General features: G+C 34.9%; 2 protein-coding genes across 2 annotated transcripts; both read right to left on the reverse strand.

The window, feature by feature from the left end:
• Positions 1-3,310: 3,310 nt before the first annotated feature.
• LOC133854985 (probable arabinosyltransferase ARAD1) lies at positions 3,311-10,549 on the reverse strand. Its single transcript, XM_062291277.1, has 9 exons — positions 9,937-10,549; positions 9,670-9,843; positions 7,848-8,005; positions 7,606-7,753; positions 6,806-6,921; positions 6,537-6,675; positions 5,363-5,473; positions 4,926-4,994; positions 3,311-3,626 (listed from the first exon to the last, which is right to left on the reverse strand). The coding sequence occupies exons 1-9, from the start codon at positions 10,387-10,389 to the stop codon at positions 3,495-3,497; spliced, it is 1,500 nt and encodes a 499-aa protein (XP_062147261.1). The 5' UTR covers positions 10,390-10,549; the 3' UTR covers positions 3,311-3,494.
• Positions 10,550-11,461: 912 nt separating this feature from the next.
• Positions 11,462-19,201, reverse strand: LOC133854993 (TOM1-like protein 1). Its single transcript, XM_062291289.1, has 4 exons — positions 19,048-19,201; positions 17,467-18,031; positions 16,664-16,909; positions 11,462-12,105 (listed from the first exon to the last, which is right to left on the reverse strand). The coding sequence occupies exons 2-4, from the start codon at positions 17,983-17,985 to the stop codon at positions 11,686-11,688; spliced, it is 1,185 nt and encodes a 394-aa protein (XP_062147273.1). The 5' UTR covers positions 17,986-18,031; positions 19,048-19,201; the 3' UTR covers positions 11,462-11,685.
• Between the last annotated feature and the right edge of the window lie 1,909 nt (positions 19,202-21,110).

A 21,110-nucleotide genomic window follows, 5' to 3' on the forward strand; every position in this document is an offset into this window, starting at 1 on the left:
TTCCAGATATTCGGATTGCCGGAAATGCCCTTCATTCTTCAAGCTTATTACAGACCAGGCATCCAATGTAAACGCGGAAATGGCGGAATGATGGTCGTAGTCGTATGTCTGTTCTGTTGTGTTCCGTTCCTCTCTTGCGTGGCTTTTTGATTTTGTGACAGTAGACCCTCACACCTCTAGGAGCGTGGCAAACACAGTCCAATCAGAGTGGAGATATCCCATTTCAGTGTTCTCTTTCGGCGTTTGCTAGAGAGTGCATCAAACGCGTCCTCTTAATTTGCACATTCCCCCACATTCCACATGTCGTGGGATCTACGAACATTCTCGTGCGACTACGGGATATGCACATTCCAGGCACGCCAATTTTTACATCAACTGCATTTAATCTATGGTTTTTTATTTTTTATTTTTATTTTTTTGAAAAATAGTTTTTAAAAAGTTGAAAAAATTTCATTTATAACCCCTCATCTTTTATCACTTTTGAAATAAGGTATTCAAATTTTAAAAAGTATCAATTTAGGGTATCCATCTTTTAATTTATTTCAATTTCAACTCTTTATTAAAATTTTCTGTTAAATCCTATCAAAATTTTTAAATTACTCATATTTTTTGTTTAAAAAAAAAATTATAAAAAATTTTCAATTTAAAGTGTGAATAGTAGCATTACTCTTAAAAAAATTAAAATAAAATAATAACATATTCAATGTATACATAATTAGATCTGTAAAATTTAATATAGACTATGAAATTAATACTCTCTCTCTGATTCATTTGAATGGAGAGGATCTTGATCCTGTTGACGAAGGATCAAAATTTTATGTAATATTTAGTATATTTTATTATGATAAGTATTCAGATTTTGATTAATTAAATTTAATTAAATTATTGAAATTTTATCATACTAATATTTATCATTTACTGAAAATCAAAGACAAAATTGAAATCAACAATCTAACTCAGCACTCTTTAACCATGTGGATCCCAGGGTTGACATTTTGATAAAGTTGTTATGGTGGCTGATCTTATTCACCAACACGCCAAAATGTGGAAAACCGATCTCATCTACAACTACTTTGATAGAGTCAGTAGTGCTAATAAGCCTAATATTACCTTCCTCCTATTTTTAATAGGATTTGCAAATTAAATATGAACTAAACATAAAATTAAAGTGTTAGGATTAAAGAATATGACCTGTTTAATTAAATGGGTCAGATTATGGTTGATCTATATAGTTTTATACTTATGCATTGACATGACCTGAACCCGACACGCAACATAATAGTTGACAATTTTTGACATGACCCACGTACCTGACAAGAACCTAATACAAAATTAGAGAGTTAGAGTTGAAAAGTTTGACACGTTTAATTAAATGGGGCAGGTTAATATTGATTTATATAATCTTATATCCATATCTCGTCATGATCAGAACCCGACACGCAAATACGAATTATCATCCCTATCGTTCCCTCTCAAACAGGAGCGGTTGTTTGAGAGGAACTACCATGGCCTTGGGGTATTAGCCCTCCAAATTCATTAAAAAAAAAAGTTAAAACTTCTAAAATGCATCTAAAAATTAAGGTTTTTTTTTTTTTTTAATGGGTTGAACTCTCAAAATTAAATTTAATGGTTAGTTTCGCTCCCCATCTAAAATTCTGGTTTTGTTCCCTCTCCTAGGTCAAAGATTGGGACCCTCCTCCACGTAGAAACTCTTTGAAATTCACCTATATGCATGGACAAATATCCCTGACCCTGGGCTCTGGGCCCTGGCGAGGCTCGGACTGCTCCTTTTGCAGCGAAAAAATTAAAATGGCACCCTCTCTCGATTCTAGTACCGTTATCCCTCTCACTAATTTTGGCTCTCCAACAAAATGACCTCACATCTCCTTCCTGAATTTCTCCAATCATTTCAGAAGCTCTCTCGATCATCCCCTTTCCTCTTCTCTAGTACATCACAGCACAGGATGGAGATTCCTTTTTTTATTATTTTTAATAATAATAATGGTATTATTATTATTATTATTATTTATTTGATTTCCGTCTTCATAGCAGAAAAGGATCCACCGTCTTGATAAAGGTCTTTCATCTAGAAATGCTGAAATGGCCTACTTTTTGAAATTTACAAGATTGAAAACTTAGTCTGAGTGTCGAAATCAGATAAAGGACATGGGAGTCTCAATCATATTTTCCAGAAAAATAAAAAAGAATCGACCGCCAATTGATGAAGAAAAATAAAGGGTAATACGTATAAAATACGCCGGATAAAACTGTAAAGCGTGGGTTTGATTTAAATTCCATTTATTTCAACTTAAAATGTTTTATGTAATAAGAAATCAGCTAAAAATATTTTTTCGGCGTTTGTTTGACTTGTACGGAATATCATTGATGGCAACGGAGACGACATCAACAACATGCCGGCCGGCAACCTCCAGCAGTGACAAAGAATGAACTACGAGGAGGAAGTCAGATACTGTAGGTTGAAAAAAATAAGCTCAAACTTTAAAAATAGTTTTACGGAAATAAAAAAGGTAAACCATTTACGCAGCTTAAAAGGGGCCATGTTTTTTATGGCGATCCCGGAGAGTTGGGCCATGTTTGTTAACGACTTATTTTCTATTTTTTGTTTTATGTTCTCGACTCAAATACATTAATAACCAACCCAAATTACAAAATACTCTTCAAAACATAAATTGTTTTCACCTTTGTGTCAAATCAGAAACACATTTTCAAACCAAAAACAAAAAACACCCCCAAAACATTTTCATAAACAACATTGATCCGTTCAATTTTGGTGTCAGTTTCCTAAGTCTAAAGATTATTTAGTTCCTACGTCATACCTTCGAAGACAAACTGTAATACCCGTCCAACACACAACTACTACGATCCCATCGTTTAGTGGCCAGAGAGCCAGAGGTCAACATGTTAAGTGTGGGAAAACGTAGACTTTTGAAGTTTCAATCGTGAAATTTCTAAAGGGTTAACGTTTACTTTTCCCTTTAAATTGAAAGCTCAATAATCAAGATAAATTATTTCAATTTAAAGGAGCATATATATATATATACATAAAATAAACGGAGTAGATTAAAAATTCATAGATTATAAGTAATAACTCTCTTAATCTACCTATTTCAGTCTTCCAATGTGATGTTACAGTCTGAAATTAATTTTGAGTGTTTCTCTCTTTATTACAAACCATTCTTTATTCTTTATTTGTCAATTCAAACAACACCACTCCTACGACTCTGGGGTGATGGATTAGGCCAGAGGTTGGAGACAAAGTCACAAATTTATCAAGAGAGAGAGAGATTGGTGAGAGGGAAACGAATTTGCATTTCATAAAAGCATGTCCACAATAAGTTATAACTACAGCCAAAAAATAAAGAGATTAAGGCAAAGAAATTAACAGATTACAGACCAAAAATTTCAAAGACCACGGATATCGATATTACATTTGACCTAGAAGTATCAAAGCCATGCATGAAAGAACATTTTCATCAGAGAGAGAGACCTGGTGGGCTAGTAAAGTTGGCACTTCTGCAATCACAAGTGCACAGGCTTCTAGACTCTTTCACCACGCGCTGAGATCTCCGGGTATGAAGCTTGATATTTACCAACTTACCAGCCATCTGTAGAATGAAAAATAAAGGTAAATGATCATCTCAAACTTGGGACTTGGGAGTTTATAATAAACATTATAATTATTGTTATATGGCTTCTACTGTCATCTTATACAAGTACAGAGTCAAAGATGGACAGTGAAAGAAACATGTACAGAAAATTCTGAGAAGCTATTAACTTGGCACTAGTCACATGATAGAATCCTCCAAACAAAGATTGTGATTTGTCACAGAAGTGGGAGAGAATCATGTAAACAGCATGCCAAAATGCCAATATATGCAGTTGTACAGCAGTGTTAGAACATCAGATGTTTATGGGTTTCTACTATATCCTGAATTGAAAGACAGGTTTAGTAAGGAGCAACTCTTGCAACGATAAGCGGAAGCGTCCAAGTTTGAGTCTTAAGCAAAGTCACTTCATACAAAAATGAATGCCGTAGGAATGTATCCAAGCCACCTCTACCAGGATCCCACTTAAGCGGGATCAAGACTACGTAATGACCCTTGATCACTGAAAGACTGGTTTAGCATAGATGTAATTCACCAATGAAGTAAATCATAAGAGCTTTCATAGAAAATACTAAAATTAGGTACAAATCTGTATAGCTAGAACTGCATCAGAACAAATTTATTTAAGGAAAAAAGAAAGGGCTAGGCCCAACACCATCATTTGCTCAAACTAAAATTATGACCGTATAGGCTTCACTGGAATATCTGCTAACCAAAAAAGCAGTTAACCGAAAAATGTTTTTACTTGTCTCGGCCAAACTTCAGATGCTAACCCTATTAGAGAACGCTGGATAGAGACTGAACATTTATCAGCTTGGAATCAAGTTTAAAATAATTCCTGTCATCTTACAAAAACCCTGCCATGGCTCATCATCATTTTCTAAACCTCTCCGAATCGTAACCCATAAGGGAACACCTAAAGGAGATTCATAAATGGTTTAAAAAAGCAAGTCAGGAAACTTGATGCCTAGCTAAATCATATTACATAAAAGAAGATCGTCTCCTAGAACACCTAATCTGCACTGCCCAAACCATTTTGAACACCAAGGATGTATAAAAAACTTTTTTCTACCATGCAAAAGATATATATAACCACAGAAAGAAAATTAAGAATAATAGCATTCAGTGGCCACTCCAGGAGGCAGAATCATGAATTCGGATCCTCTCCAGTTCATTAGGATCCAGTTCCCAGAATCATAATCAACATAATATTTCTTGAACATTATTTCCTCAAATTTATGTATAAACAAAAATCACAATCATAGCATCTTTTTAATTGAGGAAGAGAAAATAACAAACCATTCTCCAAACCAAGTCTTCTGGACCCAAAGGTTGAGCAGGACTGGAATACAGAAAATGCCTCGAGTACTGCAAGAAATGAAGATATATAATTAGTCCCCTCGAAGAAAAAGCTCAATTGCCATCCTTATTTAAAAGATTCATGTTCAAGAGTGAATAATCTTCAAGCTAGTAGTAAATTATCAAATCAAATTACATAAGTGTGTTTGTGCGTAACAATTTTCAATCCATTGCAGCAGACTTTCACAATCACTAAGCCTTCATGTCGATCTTGCAAAGAGCAAGAGAAAAGGAAAAAAAAATCTAAAAAATTATCCTTCTGCGGTACAAATCGAACAGGAACAGTTAAAATGCAGACGTAGAAAAACTTGTACCTAATTCAATCATTAATATGATATCCAAATAGCAGTACAACAGTCAACTTTGCAGTCACAAACCTTGGCAAGATTTTGTTGCATTTCTTTGATATGAGCAGGGCTAACACTTTTTAGAAATGTTAAAAGCCATCCTGGTTGTAGAGCATCACTGGACGAAACAAATAAAGCTATCTGCATACGAGGACAAAGGAATCAAAACCTCAGTACTTGTACAGAATCATATTCAAAATACGGCAATCCACACAACTTTTATTTCTCATCTGCCATGTAAAATGGACTAGGCAGACCTACCAGATATGAGATTACATGTCTAGGTATCTAGTCTATCTAATATCCAAATATTAAGACATGACATAACAACTTTGTCAAGTTATTCAATTTTCTCCTCCCATTCTGTGGGTTGAAATGAAGCATGTCTACTGTGTCACGTAATGTATATGTGACAAAAAGAATTATGTTAGAAATTATTGAAGGAGACCAACTAAGACATTGCTTATTCCCTTTGTTTGATAGCTATTGACTATCATGGGTGCACAACACATATCCTATGCTTGTGCCCATATTGTATCATTTCCAACATCACTTAAAGGAGAAATCTGAAATTGGCTTAGTTGTTTCTTTTCTTTTTTTTAATAACATATTCAATCAAAAACTGAAATTAGTCTAACTATGTGATTTTGTCTTTATCCCCAAATGAATAAAATTCAAACCAATTGCAAACACTCTTCCATTCATTTTTTCAACTTAGTTTAAGCCTATGCCACCCCATCCCTTTATCAGCTGACTCAAGGCTGGGAAGATAAAAGCAGTCATGAAATTTTACGTTATCATGATGTAGATTTTCAAAGCCATGACTGCAACAGATTTATGCATCTCCTAGCTTACTGATAACAACACCAACTTTTCACTTGAAACTATGAAAATTCAAAAGAAAAATATTAAATTAGGCAGAGAATTTATTCTAACATATTAATTTATTCAGTCAGTTTTCAACTGGTCAATGATGCCTCCTTCAAAGCCAACATGGACAAACAGAAAGTGTATTCCTTGTATTTATGAAGACTAGAAAGCATTTTATCAATAAACAAGTTACCTATTTATTAAATTAAATAGCAAATTTGTGATCATCCTTATTTTATATTCCCTCTTTTATCAATATCCGTTCCTTTATGCTGTTAAGAGAAGCATCAAGGGAAGAAAAATAACTGAACAATCTTTAAGAGTACATGCATACCTTTCTGTAATCAAGTATTCCTTCAAAAGGAAGCTCCAATTCATCACTAACTATAACAGGAATGCAGCCACTAACAATAGCATCAAACAATCTAGCAGATGATGGAGTGTCACCAGCTGGACTTAGGCAAAAGATAGACCTGATTGCCAATGAAACAACTAAACTACTTAACAGAATGAATAACAAATCTCAAAAAAGAAAAAAGAAAAAAAAAAAGAATGAATGACGAAGTTATATCACGAAACAAAACAAGCATCTAATTATATTACTTGCGCATGCCATTCTGAGCTGCTGCTTTGCCTTCCTCTCCAGCTGCTCCCTCCTCTATAACTACACCCTCAGCACCATTTAGCTCAGCCACAAGTTTAGCACGTATTTTTCCTCCCTGAAAGTATAGCAAAATAAGCAGCATAGCCTTGAAACATATAAGATACACAGAAAATGAACATGGGAGACATGAATAATAATTAGTACAGGTAAATGGAAAAGGCTGTTCACACACACAATCATTTAGAGACATTGTAGGCCAGGAGTTAAAAGGAAGAGACTAAACCATCTAAACTTTTTACCAATGAATATCATGTTAGACCTTTTAAAGCATTTATGTGCTTCCACACACACGTGTGTGTGTGCATGTTGCCCTAGATAATTAGCCTTTCTGTTGTCCTTATTCTTCCCTTGAGTTTATCCATTGGACACTCCAAAATAGAATCAGATCAGTCAGACAGTCGGCTAAAATAATACTATAAATTTTTGTTTTTGTTTTTTTTTTTTTTTTGCCGTCTGAAAAAAAATTATAGATATGAAATTCACAACACCCACAAAATAATAAATCCACAGCCAATAATCATTAATGTGGTGGAATAAGATTTACATAACACTTCTAAGGCAATATCTCATGCAAACATATGCACCATGTTATAAAAAATAATCGGAAAAAAATACAAAAACCTAAACAATTACAATTCTACAATCTCAATTTGTCAGATAAGGATAATTTTCACTCCATTTTTGGAGCATCCTAGTCCAAAAACTCTTAAACTAGTCATTTTATAACCAAAATTCTTACCGCATTTCTTTTAAGACGCCCTCGGAAAAACAGTAATGAGCTTCTCCTTGAATAACTTTCTGATACGCATCTGGCATCACATAAATCAACATTGGGAACATAAGGGAGAATTAGGTCCTTCTCAAGAAAGACCTGTCCCGGCTTGTACCTGAAAGTTGGAAAAAAAAAAAAAAAAACACAATTGCAGTTTTAATGAGTAATCAGCTTCTAAAATGTAGATTCATTTCAGCTCAAATATTCACCAGTTCCCTGTGGAGTCCATATCTGGTAGCAGCCAAATTGCATTCTTCATGAATTTGCGAACAGTTTTAAAAGACCAAGGATGATGAACTGAAAGTATGTGATCCCTTCCTCCAGATCGCTTCCATGCAGGCTGATCCATCACCCACTTCAGAGCTTCCTATTCCACAAGTAAGAGGACGCCAGCGCTTTAAGAATAAGCAAATTCTAGAATTTCACAAATAGAATTCTCAAAAATTGAATCACCCAAAAAAATACAAAAGGGGACAAAAACCTATAGAAAAATAGTCAATATATGCGGTTTCAACTCCAAGAATTCCAGCCGTGGACTTTATTACAGGCTCCATCCCTTGGTTACCAAAGTAAGAGATGTAATTTGGTCAAAGACCATAGGCAAAATTCAGGCCATGGACATTATTACATATATCCCATTCAAATGTACTGATGCAAATTTAGTGTCCCAAATTCCAGCTTTACTTTCTGGTTGCCAACTCATGACAAACCAATGATATTTGTGATATAGAAAACAAGAAAAGGAAAGAACTTATAAATAGAACAGAGCATGAATCTGCAAGACAATCATAAGGAATATGATCGTTTGAACTCTCAAATAGCTTAAGATATAAATCCAAAAGACAATCTAGTAACTACTAGCTACCACAGCATAAGGTACCCTATTATCATGACGGATTGGACATTAAGTTAATCAAGCTAAAAAATGGGATCTTGTACTCTTTCAATATAACGACATTTTTTTATTCAACTAACAACCAAATCTTTAACACAACATGAATGGACTCTGAAATTCCATCCAAATATCAACATCTTAGTCAGACAACAATGAATCTGACTTTCAATTTCAATCATAGTAAATTTTCATATGAAGCGCAAATAAATGAATAGGCTTCTTCCAACTCTAGTTTTAAAAAAGCTTTATCTGCACTCCTATTATGGACCTACTTAACATTGTTTTGTTTTTTAATAAGTATGGACCTACTTAACATTGTCCAGAATAATAGTTTGAAACATGCTCATTTGATAATCATAACCTATAATACTTCATAGTATTCAATCATGGACAAAAATTTCCTACAAACCGGTTTGTAGGAAATTTTTTACAACCCACATATAATATTGACATGTGTCTCTTGACATGTGAGAAGCACATGTTTTAATAGCATGTACTTCTCTTCTCACATGCTTTTTTAATAGCTTTAATAAAAAAGCATGTGCTTCTTACATGTTTAAAGGACACGTGTCATTTTTATTTGTGGGTTGTAGGAAATTTCCTACAAACCGGTTTGTAAGAAATTTCAGTCACTTAGGGTCAACACACGCTAAATCGACCCATCCTTACGCCCAATATGTACAGGACTTGACCCCATTGATTACCAAAACACTTTTTTTTGTTTATTACCAAAACAATGGGGTCAGACTTTGTCGATTTCACTGGATATGCTTGCTATTCTAAAAAAAAAGATGACAGATGATAATCTTTCCTTTCTGGGTTGTCTCAAAATATACGGAACTTTCTAAAAATGAAAGTTCATACTTCCTCAATTTCGTAAATTACCCTTATTTTTTTTCTTCCAAAAATTAAACAATATTTTATCAAAATTCATGCCACCTCTAATAAAAGGTAAATGACATTTTAAGAAGCTCATTATATTTCTACCTTTTCAGTAATAATCCTGCCATTTTAAGCCACAAGATCTATTTTGAGAGGAGTAATAAGCTGCAATTACCCATATATGTTTATATTGAAATACAAAGGGATACACAGCAATAACAAAGTAAAAGTAAAGCTTGGAGGACCACTCACACCCTGTAAAGCGCTTTGCATTGCTGTTTCTCCAACAAGAAGAAGCTTATGGTGGTGAAGAAGGGAATGTAGAAGAGGTCCGCCTCCTCCTGCCTCCCAACTCTCACCACACTCTTCAACAGCCTCTCTGACTCTGGCGCTATCAAGTCCGCCCACAGCCAGTAATCCACCGAGTGCTACAGCACACAATTTTACAAAAAAATAAAACTCCATCCATTTTCTCAGCAACCAAACACAAAAAAAAAATTTTAAAAAAAAATTATTAAAACCTGTTCGATCAAGCGGTGGACGGGGCTGCCATTGGAGGTGAGATTGGAGGTGTCTCGGTACGTGTTCCGGAACAGCCAGAGCAGATCGTAGGTGAACTTGTTCGGCATCTCGTACACGTAAACCCTAATCGGCGCTCCGAAGGGGTAGTACGGGTCTACGTGCACCCTCCGGCTCTCTATCCTGTACATCGAGTCGTCGAGGTCTCGGACGACGACCTCCTCTTCCGGTGTACGGGCGGTGTCGTCGGACTTGGATTTGGGGACACGGTGGGCGAGGAAGTGCTCCAGCGAGGCCACGAAGGAGGTCTCGGGGCTCCGGTTCGGGTTCGGGTCAGGAGTTCGGATTCTCGGGGAGAGAGAGAAGAGGAAGAAGAGGATGGAGAGGGCGATGAGAGAGAGGGTTGTGAGGAGGAAGATTGGGGACCTGGATCTTGGGCTGTACTTTCCTGCCATTTTTTTATTTTCGCTCCGGAATTTGATTCCTCGCTCTTTTATCGCATAGCGATCTGCTTCTCTTTCTCACTAAAGTCACTATCTATATATATGATTGGCGCTTTTGGGCACCCGCCATTTACCAGTGAGGAGGTTAGAGCCCTGACAACAACGGAAAATTTTGTTCCGGGTGTATGGGGTGGGCGAGAATCGGATTATTCATATAAAAGAACGATACAATTTTTTCTTTGTATTGTTCTTGTAAAAAAATAGTTGATTTTAAAATTATTATTTAATTTGTGATAAATTATTATTAAATTTTAATCAAATAATAATTTTAAAAGTCGCGATACTTTTTTAATAAAATGAAAACTTGTAACATTACTCGAATAAGGTTCTTCCTCACACCATATATAGAAGATTTTGCCTAACCATTGGTTTTAGTCGTCTTTTTTTTTTTTTTTCAGTCGGGGATGGACCGAATAGCAGCTTCTTGGAACCTTTAGTAAGACAAAATTCATATGGAGCCTACCTATCTAGTAAGTGTCCAAATAACCAAAAAACTCATATGGAGCCTACTTATCTAGCAAGTGCCCGAATAACCCGACACCAACACAACCGGTGGATCCTATCAGAACCCCTCTCAATCAACAGCTCAAATCACAAGCAAATTGCAAAAGATGCTGTTCATCCTTTTAACACGAGTAGTACTATAAAAAAAATTAATGTGACTTTTAAAATTACCATTAAATTAAAATTCAATGATTATTTTTTATATATTTAATGATAATTTTAAAAGCCACATTAATTTTGAAAGATTCATGAGGACACAAGTTCTTATATTATTATTTATTACTCTTTTTAACACTTTTTGCTATGTCCGGTACAATAGATAAATTCTGACTTATCAATGAAACAGACAAGAGATAGCCATACAAGTAAAGCTCTCGTAAAGTCATGATCACACCATCCAACAGAAGAAATAATTAGAGGCGGCACCAACGAGAGAATATGAGCGGCATGGGGCGGACCATATCTAATATGAAAACCACACCACTCGATATGTTCATGCCGTCTCCTATATGAATAGAAATGGAGCAATTAGGCATCAGGCATCCCGATATAAACATGAATTACTTACATGATGTCCAGAAACAATTGAAGTTCTCAAAAGAAAGTCACACAAACCAGGTTTATGAAGCTCGTAAGCTTTTAAACATCAAACTCAAATTGTCTTCACCAACTTAAAAAGCCCACTATCAACACCATTCATGCATGCTCTCTCCTAAAACCATGGAATCAGCTATGTGAAAGGGCTCAAAGGGTGATGAGATCATCCTTTGACGGTTGCTTCTTGGAATCATGCCCACTTTGAGACGTACCCCCATTTTTCTTACCAAATATCATCTCATCAAGATCGTCCATCATTTCATCATTACTTCCTCCCAGGCCTGCACCTCGAGAACCGGCTGGTTTTCTAATTAGGGCATCTTCTTTTGCATGACGGGGCGACTCATCGGGCTCAACGGCAACAGGTATCATGGCAGGTTCTGGCTCCGCTCCAACAACTGTAGGCTTATACATCTCTTCATACTTGGAGAGAACTTTCAGGATCTCATCATTTACATTCAAGGCTTCAAAAAGCAGGGCCTCATTATCTCCAGCCGTCTCAATAATTCTCTGGACAGTAGATTGCGACTGACGACACTGTTGTACGAGTGTGGTTGTCAAGTCATCCTGAAAACGCAAAGAAAAAATTCCATTCATGTTAGTGTGTTTCACCAACATTAATACCTAGTATAGAACTGAAATACCAATTGCTTCAGTCAAGAAAATACGTAGCCTGGTTAAAATGTACAAAATAATTCCTCAGATAGCAGAAACTCTTCATCCAAGAAGGCGTCAAAAAAGAAAGTCTTAATCAAACAACACTTATTACACAAACAACATAACACGGCATCTGCATTGTATTAGGTCATCAATGTGCTAGGCTTTTGTTCTTTTCGTTACTTCAGACTCAAAATTGTACTAGGGATTTTAGTATATCATTAAACAAAACTGTCCCCATGGCCAGATCTGCGAGGTTAATCGACTGCCAAGAATTAGAACCTTTTTTTTTCCAAGAAAAATAAAAATTATGAATACCAAGAATTAGAATGTCAACGTGCACAACTTGAGAACGTGGAGGCAGGTCGCAATTTGTGGCCTAGACTGATGTAGCAACGGGTGACTTCCTGACCTAGAAGAAACTCAAGCCAAAACAGGGACAATGGCATGCAAAACAATCTCACACCAAGTTCGTGGTCAACCCAATATTTAATCCACCAAAATTGTAGGTGCAAGATTATTAATGTTACGACACCTATCTCAAAGAAAGTTATTGATACCCCAAACCTCGACAGTGTGATACTGTGATACAATAAAAAATTACCCAAATTTAAGGGATTTATTACTCTTGAACAGTATGGGTGCACAGGAAAACGGCAATACATTATGCAATAGAGATTACCAGAACACAGTAATAAGCCAACTGTGCAAGTTTTCTTTCTGATTGATACTCATTGGACATTTCAATCAATATGCCACAGATCCCACTGGAAATCATGTTATATCAACCCGACTTTATCAGATGATCATACGAGACCTTTCTAAACTAGTTTCCAATACTCAGGCATTTCATTTTATATTAAATCCGATAAATTTATCATACTCAACAAAAATAAAACTGATTCTACATTTAAAATGCATAACTGAAGAAGTCGTCACTGAGGTGAGTGTCATGTTAACATGTTTTTATTTCACAAACCATTTTTAATATTCATTAGGGGTATGATAATCCCAACAATTACTTTTATTCCTTTGGTTTCACCTTAAGGTCATACACCTGTCTGACAAATGGATCTTTGATCTAAGAGTCCTAGAAAAAGGTAAAACATTGGAATAGACGTAAAAGCCGCCAAAAAATTGCACTTAGCAACCACCAGATTCAGTTTTAGTTACCACTAAATCTAACCTTATGGTTTGAACAAGAGTGCTAGACAGCATTAGAAAGCCCTATGAATCTACTTCCAATAACAGAAAGAGACCCAGATCAGCTCCAATAAAAGGTTATGGCTTAAAAGTAAAGCATGTTTGTGCTAATTAATAGCCAGTAATAATTCTAATTTTCCTAATCTTTTTGTCTTCTTCTAGTTAAGTGTTTCTCTTGTATACTTCCCGTGTAGTTGGATAGCGCCTTTTGCTCTTAATAAATTTCGATTACTTAAAAAATAAAAAACAGTAGTCATCAATTTTAAGACACTTCAACCACTTTCTTTCTTTTTTATTTTTTTATTTTTGGACCAATGGCTGGGCCACTCAAGGAGGTGGTGCTCCGACTCCCTTAAGCCAATTCTGGGTGAGCAGGACTTAATCCCCAAGTCTTTAATGCGATACCAAGACACTTTAACTATGCTAGCTGGTACCTAGAGAAATTATCCAGCCTTGGAGACTCTGTATTCCAAGTCCACAAAACAGTGTTAGAATTGGAACTCTCTAAAGATAGACACATTCAGATCTCTATGACGTGTTTCAAACTGGGAGCACATTCCACCATGGAACTCAAGTACCATTTTGTGCTTTAAAATTTACTTTGCTAGGTGTAAAGATACATTCAGCAAGATGTTAAAGAGTCTATCATCCATCTGTCCTTTAAAATTGCCTTTGGTTGATGTGCTTGATATATTTAGGAAGGTCCAAGACCCTACTTCAATAGGGGCAAAGAGGATCCAATTGTTCCTAATGAATGTCAAGACCAAGGCAATGTAAAATGATCAAGTTGATTCAGACTGCAATCATAGTCTCAATTCCTGTCTAAACTCATTTTCTTCTAAGACTCCGTTTATTTCAACGTAAAACATTTCCACCATTTCTTGGTGTTTGGCTATGCTTGGAAAACTTGGTCAACTGTAAAACATTTTCAGTCAACTGGAGAACACCCATACCATGGCATACCCCGTGCACCAACCTCTCTCCTGCTGGCACCAACCCCTGCCGGAGTCACCCCCACCAGTGGGTGTGAGCCAACCAGCAGAATATCAAAAAATCAATAGTTTTCCCAACAAATCTTTTCAGCCAACGTCAAAACAAATGAAGCCTTAGATTTGTGTGCAACCTGCTACAAGTCTTAAGAAAGGCCAATGTCTGCTTTTTGAAACATTAAGCATCATGTCATTCAATGGTCCCTAAAGGAGGCTATGGGTAACACATTAAATATTAATCTAAAGTCCTCTTTTGACTAAGCAGTCATGTGAAAGTTAGCATTGAAGACAGTCTTCCAGAATTAAGGCTTTTGCTCATTGGTGTTCATGATTTCCTTGGACGGTTGAACTATTAAGAAAAAAGATCAAAAAGTAAAACCACAAATTAAGAAAAAGGGAAAGAAAAAGAAAAATTGTTTGACAACTTGTTCAAGTTTTTATTCTTGACAACTTGACATAATCAGATCCAAAAGGATCAATATTAGTCATGACTTCAAAGTTTTGACAAAATGTTCAATTGAAAAGAAAGCTTGATTTAGGAAAAGATTAATTGAAATTCAGAAAGGTTATGAGTCTTCCTTAACCTTTAGCATTCCCACAATATTTTTAGTAAAACTTTCCCTGATTATAAGATTCAGAAAAAAAATTTGATAAGTTTTTTTTAATTTTTTTTTTTTTTTTTTTTTTTTGATAAGATAAGATTCAGAAAAATTTGAAAGCTGATAAGAATGAGGGTTCTGTCCGAATAGGTTTTATTGGAACTACGCATGTTTTCAAGTGACTAACCATAGCATCCATTCCAAGGAAAGCCCCTAAATCGGCTCAGACAAAACTCCTGCCACCTCACAACTAATCAGATTTAGATGGCTCCTGACAAATTGAACTCATGGAGAAAGTTGAGAAACTACGGATGGCTAAGGAAAAGAACTTGATACGAAGAAAGATAAGAAGGGTGTATGGAACAGGTTGCTTTGACAAAGAAGACACGAGAAAGAATTTTGGTGAAGCAAAGAAAAAGGGAACTGTTAATTGAATTCAGAAGATGTTTGACAAGTTTAAAAATGCAATCTTTCAATGAATTTCTAGTACTTAAATAAATTTAAAAGACAAACATTTGGGGGGGGGGGGGGGGGGGGGGGGGGGGGCGAGGGGGAGTTAAAATTGGCCAGTTAAACCAAGAATTCATTTTTAGGAGGAAGTACTAGTATGCATTGCAGAATAATTTCCATATCCAAAATCTTAGCCAGTCTAATGCCAATTACAAATTCGCCATAATCAATTAAGGAAGAACAAGAATGCACCACTTCTGACATCATGCAACAAGCATAACCATATCTTGAAGGAACTTAAAAGCATACTTAATATTATGATCTAGAATCATTACCAAAAAAAAAAAAAACTTAACAGCGACAAAAATGACCTTTTCTTTTTCATTCTTATATCTAATCATTAGATATTACACTAGACCACAATACACATGTCTAACAAAAAAAAAAACTCAAATCAGAATGTCAGAGTCACACAACTACTATGTCATCATATCCATTATCCAAGAGATGCCCAATCATATGTAGTATTGTCTTTAGCCTATTAAAATAAAATTCTCCATCAAGATATACTCGGATATGAATTATCACACACACTCATTCTACATCAATTGTCAGACCAACAGCCATTAACCAGTAATCAAATCAATTAGCCAAGCAAATATGAGCATTTTGCAAAGAAAAGTTCATAATGAGTTTATGCAACAAGAAGAGAAGTGTCTAATCATTCAAATGTAAACAAAATCAAAAGATGAAAAAGCACTAGAAAGACCTACTCTAGATCTCAACAGGGCAAGAGAGTTATGATATTTTTGATACATCATTACCATGCAGTTGTGATGTAAACATATACTACCAAATGAATCATACAAAATTTTGCTAAAACCATAGAGGTCTTGTGTGCCAACATTGAATTGTTATAGGATTTGAAAAACCTATCAGTCTATTAGCACTTAAGTGCCTCACATATCACTCACAACACCATAAAATAACAAGCTTATTATCTATGTTAAGTAAAAATTCTTGAAGTTGGACAAACATCAAGCTAGTGAAACAATCCAGATTTTTTTTTTTTCAACAGTTAAAGACCATAGAGAAGAAATAAAAATAACATATTTAATTAATATATCTCACAGCTCACATAATGAAGGCACCAAAGTATCATATGTTCACTAGTAGAGAGACCCAAATTAGTAGATATAGACAACCAGCACAAGCAGATAAAAGCACCTCTAAAGCATCTTGTTGGGGTGAAGAGGATAAAACCGTTGTAAGAAGCTCAATGCTGTTTCTTGCAACATCAAATGCTTCCTTTGTTTGTTCAGCCGTAAAGCTTAGCACTGGAATATCATGCTGAATCTGCTGGGGAAAATCAGCATTGTATTCTGAATCTGATACTGAACGAGGAGGAGTAAAGATAGGTGCCAAACTCTCATTGTCACGACCAGGGAACCGAATTCCCCTAGATTTTAAACTCTGAAATAGAAAGACACAAGCAGACAGTTTATAAAAATTAGAAAAAAAAGAAAAAAAGCCTTGCATGGAGAGTGAACAAATTTATTTTGTGTCGTAAACTACAGCATGGATTTGCTTGCCCGCACATAAAATTATTGTGTGATGTTATTCAAACATAAACTTCCCCTGAACCAAATCATTGGTCCACAGAAAATTCCTTAGTACGATCACCGCTAGGGGGAAAGAGAACTTTTTATCTATCCTTAAATACTTTATAAGATCCTTCTTCCTTCTTTATTTCAATTACTTGTAATTATATAATTCTGAATTTCATAATTTATATACAAATTTATCTCCATAAGATGGACACTGGCCAAAAAAAATCAGCCATCACTACTAAATTTTCATTATATACCACTGGATTGAGCCAAATATAAATATTTAGACTGCAGTTGACACAATTTTTCATGTTTTGGAGAAAGAGGGTTTTGGGGAGGGGGGGGGGAAGTGACTTTGAGTAGCAAAATTTTGGCAACAGACAAAGACTAATACTTAAAGGCACCAGAACTTTACAATACCTTATACGTTTCTTCATAAACAGGCAAATAGCGGAGCTCACTGGTCGATTCCCCCCATGCTTCAATTAGTATCAAAGCCTTATTACGATTATTAACTACAGTCTCAGGATCATCAATCAGCTTCACCATCTCATCAAGAACTCTCTCGGCTGCCACCTCCGAGAAAGCCTTCTCACAATTCTTAACCAATGTTTCAAGCAACACCAAAGCGAAGTACTGAACCCTAGGGCTCTTCAACATGATCCTCTTTTTAATTCCACGGATCAACTCAACACTGTTAATTTTTTCATTATTGATCATGTCACAAATTTCAAGATTCAAACTCCAATCAGGCTCATCGAGGTTCTCCGAGGTGGCATCTTCAACGATCTTATCTGCCTGGTTTGGGCCTTGGAAAAGCTCCTTCACCTTGAAGCTCATTGAGCTCATGCCTGCACTCATCTTTCGGCCCACCTCAACGCCTCCAATCTTGAGGCGTTCACCCAAAGCACTAACTTTCTCCATCAAATTGTCACCCATATTTGCAACCCTTTAAAACCCTAAACAAGATCTTTAAAAATCTTTCCTGAAAAACCGCAAAACTTAAAAATGTTAGAAGAAAGAAAACTCCAATCCTAATGGTTGCTGGAAAAAAGAAGAAGAAGAAGAAGGGATGGAAAATAAACTAATTCTGTTGGTGGCATTTTTTCATGTAAGAAATTTTTTTCATTTTATTTAACAACAAAACAACACAAAATAAAAACTACAAAATTTATCTTTCTTCTTTTAGTCTATGTTTCAGGCAAGCAAACAGAACACTTTGCAACCAACTTCCAAACAAAAACCCTCTGCCCTGAAAATCCATTCATTCCACAAAGAATAAGAGAACCAATGTTCATTCCTTTCAGTACTTTCTCCAGGAACCAAACAGCAAAATTCAAGAGCCACATTTAAATAATTCTTTCCTTTGCCGAATTTTTTTAAGCAACTCAACACACAAGCAAGAATTTAAAATGCACGAGAACAAATAAACATTAATTTTCATATATTCAACACCTTCAAAAATAATTTTTTCCAAAAATAAAAAATAAATTACCCTGAATACCGTACAAATTTTGGTAAATCTGTCAGGAACCCTAATTTTCGTGATAATCGGCGAGTAAAGGCCATGATTAACAAAGCTGAACATCTAAATACCACTGTTATTACACTACACATGATTTTTGCAGATATCAGGAAAAAAAATAACACTTAAACAATGAAAGCCAATATCTTATATTTTTCACTTTTTCTCAACGTTCTCGGCAACACAGATGCCATATATGCATTCCTAGAGGAATGAGAATATGAAACCCTAACGGCAAACGAGTAAAAGGCAGCATCCAACACCTGGTCTTAGTTGAACGATCCAAAAGACCAATATCAAACATAAGAATTGTCATTAATCTATCGTTTTTCCTCGGCTTTCTCAGAAACCAAACAGAGTCAGCGTAATCGATCGGATTAGACATTAATCTAAAACCGAAAAGAAAACACAAATGAGTGTGTTTGTGTTTCTTATTGTCATAAAAATAAATAAAAAATTGAAATTGGAGAGAGTACCTTTGAGAAATTGAGATTGAGAGGTGGGTTGGTTGGTTGAGACGACGAAGCGCAACGACTCTCAGTTATGTTTTGATCTCTCTTGGAGTTAAGTCTCCCCCTCTCTCTCTCTCTCTCTGTCTCTCTCCCTCTTTATTTCTTTCTCTATCTTATACGTTTCCTAGAAGCTTAGAATATTTATAATTTTATTTTTTTTTATTTTTTTTTAAATACTCGTACATATATTTAAGAAAAAAAAATTGACAGAATATTTTGCTAACATCTTGATTATCGAGTGTTTGACTGACATTGGTTAAAGACACCACTAAAAAAATAATAATAATAATACAAGTTACCATGAAGTGTATACATTATTCGACTATGATGTAAAATGTGATCTAATAAGCAGTTTCACGTGAGAAATTGATTGAGGTTTGAACAAGTAGAGTCGGGTCACATAAAGTTGCAACTAACAAATTCATTGTACGGGATTATCTTTTACTATTGTTCAGAGTAAAACAAACATCTAATTGTATCGATACTCGTTCAATATGGTTGTCCTAATATTTAGTATATGAATTGCATAACTGAAATTACGATTTGCCATTAATATATGTTCTCAAAATAGAGCCCAAGGGTTTTTTATTGGTCAGCGAAATTTAAGTAATTAAAATGTAAAAGTTTCCATCACTCATATATATTTGGATATAATTAGTTGCAATGTGGATAACTTCACATTGAGAGGCTGACTGAAACCCGTAAGCCTAGGAAAACATGATCATTAATGTCGACTATTTATAATAAACCAAAGCAAAACGCAAAAATAACGATTTTTTTTTTTTTTTGCATTTTTCACGATTTTAGATAATTTATTAAATTTGATTATTATTAATTTATTATTATGAGGTCGTCGAAGTCAGGTGATGGAATATTTTGCACTGTAGATTTTCTCCACCTTAATAGTTAATAGAATTGTCTTTTTGTCAAAGTCAGAGTAGTTGGCCGATTGACTTCTTCCACTCGTCGCCGTTAGATTTTTGATTCCTTGCCCCCCTGGCACGCATCCTTTCCTACAGAAAAATAAATGATTCTGGCCCAACGTCCTACGTATTGAAAACGCATAACAAAAAGAAAAGCTATGGACGGCCAAAAAAAATAAATTAAAAAAACAAAAAAGAGAGCAAAATCACACGTCACTCGACTCACACCTACGTCTACTGTATAGGTTTGACAGAATAATGAGAATATGATATGTCGGCTAATAAATATATTATTATTGTCATTTAATAATTTTAAATAACATGAAAACTCTAACTACTTCTTTTTTTTTAATCATCTAATCATTAAATTTATTTTTCTGAATATGGGTCATAAATATTTAATAATTGATCTTAATAAAAAGTTAATAAAATTGTGTAAAATTTTTGCAAAAAATATTACTCTTATAAATGAGATTAGCTCTAAAAGTGATTGTATATCGCTAAAACTATATTTACGTTCATTATCTCTATAAGTGATTGTATATCACTCAAACTGTATCCGTGTTCAAGTTGATTATATATACAATCAACCTCTACTCAATTGAGTAAGGTAGCAAGTAATACATTCTGTACTTTTATATGGTATTTGAGAGTAATGCTAAAAGTCATTATTTTGTTATTTTTATGTCCATCATTCACAAACTTTAATCGTGTTGAACTCACTCGGGACCATTACCTCATTTGGCTACATTAAATTGTTCCGGGTAGTGATAGAAAAATAACAATTACACAATTTGTATACAATAATCACTCACATAAGGTGGGGCCTACCACCACATGGGTCCACCCCATGTGAGTGATGATTGTGTATAAATTGTGTAATTGTTGTTTTTTTATCATTTCCCAATTGTTCCTTATCTTAAAGGTAGAAAACTCTTCGATTATGTTGATGGATCATTCTCTTGCTCATCTCTGATTATCACTATCTATTTTTTATTATTTTTTAAAATAAATTTTTAAGTTTTATTTAGTTATATATTTTTTTATTTTTAGATTTATTTTTATTATTATTACTATTATTTTATGATCGACCCATCTTCATAT

The sequence above is a fragment of the Alnus glutinosa genome, chromosome 1 (assembly GCF_958979055.1).
Source record: "Alnus glutinosa chromosome 1, dhAlnGlut1.1, whole genome shotgun sequence".
NCBI lineage: Eukaryota > Viridiplantae > Streptophyta > Magnoliopsida > Fagales > Betulaceae > Alnus > Alnus glutinosa.